Here is a 4,375-nt window from a genome sequence, read left to right on the forward strand (position 1 = left end):
TGTGCTTATTTCATTTTTGTTAATGATTTTTACATATTTCCAATCAAATGCATCTGGAATATTGTTCATTTTAAGGAGCTCTTTATGTGAATGAATATAGTTTTTCAACTTTCTATTTTATTTCATTGTAAATTGTGAAGTAGAATTAGTATACATTTGGTGATATAAGCTTATGAAGAGCATTGTTTATATATATTTGTCAATAATCAGCAACTCCTCTCATTATTTTTGAATTTTGCTATAGATAAGATGTACAATATGCCATTATATCTTTGTCTTTCATATACTCGTATATATTTTCTAGGTACGATTAAGTTTAGATATTTAATACAACCTTCCTTTGATTCTTTTTAAAATTACTCTTATGCAACTAAGACTAATATTTATTTGTTACTCAGCTATGGATCGTATGCCTTTAAGTAAACAGAAGAAGATTGCAACAACATGTATTGTCATTTATAGGCAATTGATGATCATGTTAATGAAAATAATGGTTGATCTTGTGTATCATCTTACTATTTTGAACGTCAAAATTCCAACGCCCATAACCTACATACTTGATAATTCTATGGAGGAAAGGGTTTAAGCTAGGATTTTAAATATTAGACCAATGATCCAAGGGAGTGATGTAGCATGTTTGGATAACCTTAGAATGGATAGAGCTTGCTTTTATAAGTTCTGTGAGATGCTTAAGGATGTTGGTAAATTGCAAGGAAATAGGAATTCAAGTTTGGAAGAAGTAGTTGCTTTATTCCTTTTTACACTTTCTCATGATACCAAAAATCGAAGAACTCAATTATACTTTAGAAGGAGTGGGGAGACAATTTCAAGGCACTTCAACTTAGTTTTACAAGCTCTTCTTAGATGTCACCATATTCTATTCAAAAAACCAGAGCCAGTGACTGAAAATTGCCAAGATGACAGGTGGAAATGGTTCAAGGTAAGTTGCACGCAGCTTATAGTAATTTTTTTTAACAAGTGCATACACATATATAAACTAAATTAATAAGTGAAAAATTATTGTAGAATTGTTTAGGTGCTTTGTATGGGACACATATCAATGTTCGTGTTGGAGACAAAGATAAAGTTAGATTCAGAAATAGAAAAGGAGAGATTTCTACTAATGTCCTAGGTGTGTGTACACGAGATATGAAATTTGTGTATGTGTTACTTGGGTGGGAGGGTTCAGCACATGACAATAGAGTTCTTCGTGATGCACTTTCTTGAAAAAGTCCATTAAGAGTCCCTCAAGGTAATGAGAACATATAATTTTTCATTAATTAGTAAATTAAATATAAAGATATGTTGAAGACTAAATGGATTAAAGGCCTTTTTTTTTTCCTAGGTAACTACTACTTATGTGATGCTGGATATATGAACTATGAAGGATTTTTAACACCATTTAGGGGTCAAAGATATCATTTGAGTGTTTGGAAAAATGGTGCTCAACCACTATGTGCTGAAGAGTATTTTAACATGAAGCATTCTCAAGCAAGAAATGTCATAGAAAGATGTTTTGGATTGCTGAAAATGAGGTGGGGTATTCTACGAAACACAACTTGGTATCGTTGTAAGGTCGTATGTAGGATTATTTTGGGTTGTGCTTTGGTACATAACTTCATTCGAACCTATATGAATGTCGATCCTATGGAGCATTTGATTGAAAATTATATGCAAGAAGATGCTGGTGAAAGTATTGAGGTTATGGAGACTAGCACAACATGGAATTCTTTTAGACATGACCTAGCAACTGAGATGTATGCCTCTTGGTTGCAATCTAGGGCTGATTAAGTTGTTGTTTTGACTTTAATAATCTACCCTCGTACAACTTGTATTACGATTTTTTTTTGTAAGAATACTATTATTATTAGTTGTACCATGACATGATCATACCAGAGCATGGTCAATTTTGTGAACAATTTTGATGAATTATATATATATATATATATATATATATATATATATATATATATATATATATATATATATATATATATATATATATATATATATATATATATATCTACTGTTTTTGTTTTTATGATGTTTATTATTTTGAATGAGTTTTGCATACTTGCTAACTATGAAGTTATAGATGTCATTACTTATTATATACTTAAAGATCACAAATATTTTATATGTCTCCTATAATATGTGTGCTGGACAGAGTACATGCTTTCAAATGAGTCAGTGTACTGGTCAAGGGAGCTTCAAGCACAGTGCTGGAAGCAACTCTACCAGAAACCTATCAAGATGGTCATTACATGAGGATCGTGCACTTGTTAATGCCCTGAATGATCTAGTCGATCTTGGTAGATGGAAAACTGACAACGGCCAATTTAAAAATGGTGCTTATGCTAAGCTTGAAGCTCTTATGAAAGGAAAACTCCCTGGTTGTGAAAAAAAAGCTAAGCCTCATATTGAGTCTCGAGTTAAGCTTTTGAGAAAGCAATACGATGCTATTACTGAAATGCTTAGCCCTAGTGCAAGTGGATTTGGGTGGAATGATGAGGGAAAGTTTGTCACATGCCCGCAAACTGTTTGGGATGAATGGATTAAGGTAGTATTAGAACTAATATCCTATATTGTTTGTCTAATTCTTTAAAAAAATAACTTGATGAATGAACTTTGTTTTATCATTCTACTTGGCAGAGCCATAAGAATGCTGCAGGGTTACGGAACAAACCTTTTCCATTTTATGATGACCTAGGAAAGATTTTTGGCAAAGACAGAGCAGTGGGAAATGAAGCTGAAAGTGTGTTTGATGTGCTTGAGGAGATGGAGCAAGAAGAGAGAGGTGGAGAAGAACAAGAAGTCCACTGTAATGAAGAGGAACCTAGTCCAACTTCTGAATGCAGTCCTATTGGTCCTCCACCATCAGCAACACGATCTACTACCAAGACAAAGAGAGCAAGGACAGAAACCATTGAAGCCTTAAAAGACTTTTCGACCAAGCTTGCAAAGATTAGTGACGTGATGGAAGGTGCAAGTGAACATATTGGTCGTCTTGCTAGTTGTTTTCAACATGAGTCTAATTCTGCAGAGAGAAGAATGAAAGTGACAAGTGAAATCATGAAAATGGAGGGATTATCTCCAAATGAGGTTCTTACGGTCTCAAAGAAGATTGCTCTTAATCCTCTTGAAGTCGATTTCTTTTTCAACCTTCCAGACGACTACAAATATGCTTATGTCCAAGGTTTGTTGATTCCCAATTAAAAGAATTTTTGCAAGTATACTATGAAGAAGAGACTACCTAAAAGGATCATATGAGCTCTCTTAATTAGCAGGACTATTATTGTTACTTTTTGTGATGATACAGTACTATACGACACCAATATATGTGTCGGCTAATTTACTATTGCTGCTATGCCGATTATAATATTTTGTGCAGCTTACTATAATTTAAAATAGCAAGATTAAATGTAAATTTTTTGTAATGCTCGTAACCTGACATTTTATGGCTTTCATCAGGTTAACTCTTTTGTAAAGTATAATGTATCTTTTGTAAGGGAAGGAAGAAACAATCCTTCATGACTCATCTTTTTAATTTGATATTTAGGTTGAAAAGTGATGTTTATTTTTACGCTTATGTGGACTAGTGGAGCATTTAGTTTCCATATGTGATTGAGTTTTGATATAGTGGATTAGATCAGTGGAGCATGAAGTTGCCATGAATTAAAAAAAAATAAAAAAAATTTCCCAAACAAGATAGGAGAAGTTGCCATGAATGAATGATAAAAGGTAGTTAAGTTTGTTAAAATACATGGGAAATGTAGCAAGTGAACCAAACAAGATAGGGGAAGTAAAATCCTAGGAAGTTAAAATTCCCAAGTATCAACCAAACAACTTTAAGCCAATTCCTAGGAATTTCATGTAGTAATTAAATTCCCATGTATTACAAATTCCTTTGGGAAATAACTTCCCATTGCAACCAAACAAACTCTTAGTACTTGTGTAGTGTATCACTACTGTCTGAATTTGCTTTGATACGATAAGCAAGTAAGTTTCAACGTCCAAGCCTAATGATAACTTAGACTAGATCTTTGCTTTACATATGTTGTTTTCAAGCTAGCCTTTAATTTGGCCTAGTTTTTTTTTTTTTAAAAAATGAAATTCTAGCTTTCACTTTTTTTTTTTTTTTTCTTAGACAGAGTATGATGCTTGTTTCTTGCTTTTTATTTGTATTCAAACAATAACATAATTTAAGGTTTATACAGAGTATGATGCTTGTTTTTGCATAAGCCCTTACCTAGTTCTTTTTTCACATATTAAGTTTCCTTTACAATGTTCTATTTTCATATATAATTAATGATACCTTACTTTTAGACATCCATGATCAAAGAGACAAGATCAATCATAGAATTATAATATAATG

At 32.4% G+C, this 4,375-nt stretch overlaps 2 protein-coding genes across 2 annotated transcripts; both read left to right on the top strand.

The window, feature by feature from the left end:
* Nucleotides 1–610: 610 nt before the first annotated feature.
* Nucleotides 611–1,791, top strand: LOC145636838 (uncharacterized). The gene is made up of 3 exons (XM_081688380.1): nt 611–940; nt 1,027–1,132; nt 1,346–1,791. Exons 1-3 carry the CDS (start codon nt 611–613, stop codon nt 1,789–1,791), a joined length of 882 nt encoding a protein of 293 aa, XP_081544506.1.
* Nucleotides 1,792–2,164: 373 nt separating this feature from the next.
* On the top strand, nt 2,165–3,550 carry LOC145634780 (uncharacterized). Its single transcript, XM_081686168.1, has 2 exons — nt 2,165–2,560; nt 2,653–3,550. Exons 1-2 carry the CDS (start codon nt 2,183–2,185, stop codon nt 3,214–3,216), a joined length of 942 nt encoding a protein of 313 aa, XP_081542294.1. The 5' UTR covers nt 2,165–2,182; the 3' UTR covers nt 3,217–3,550.
* The last annotated feature ends 825 nt before the right edge of the window (nt 3,551–4,375 follow it).

Source organism: Chenopodium album, chromosome 6, assembly GCF_948465745.1.
Source record: "Chenopodium album chromosome 6, dcCheAlbu1.1, whole genome shotgun sequence".
Lineage (NCBI taxonomy): Eukaryota > Viridiplantae > Streptophyta > Magnoliopsida > Caryophyllales > Amaranthaceae > Chenopodium > Chenopodium album.

Bases quoted from the DNA above. Each gene is read 5' to 3' on its own strand.
- LOC145634780 (XM_081686168.1), top strand. From the start codon at position 2,183: ATGAGTCAGTGTACTGGTCAAGGGAGCTTCAAGCACAGTGCTGGAAGC. The intron at 2,561-2,652 runs GTAGTATTAGAA...TCTACTTGGCAG, and splicing joins TTTGGGATGAATGGATTAAG to AGCCATAAGAATGCTGCAGG.
- LOC145636838 (XM_081688380.1), top strand. From the start codon at position 611: ATGATCCAAGGGAGTGATGTAGCATGTTTGGATAACCTTAGAATGGAT. The intron at 941-1,026 runs GTAAGTTGCACG...AAATTATTGTAG, and splicing joins ACAGGTGGAAATGGTTCAAG to AATTGTTTAGGTGCTTTGTA. The intron at 1,133-1,345 runs GTGTGTGTACAC...TTTTTTTCCTAG, and splicing joins GATTTCTACTAATGTCCTAG to GTAACTACTACTTATGTGAT.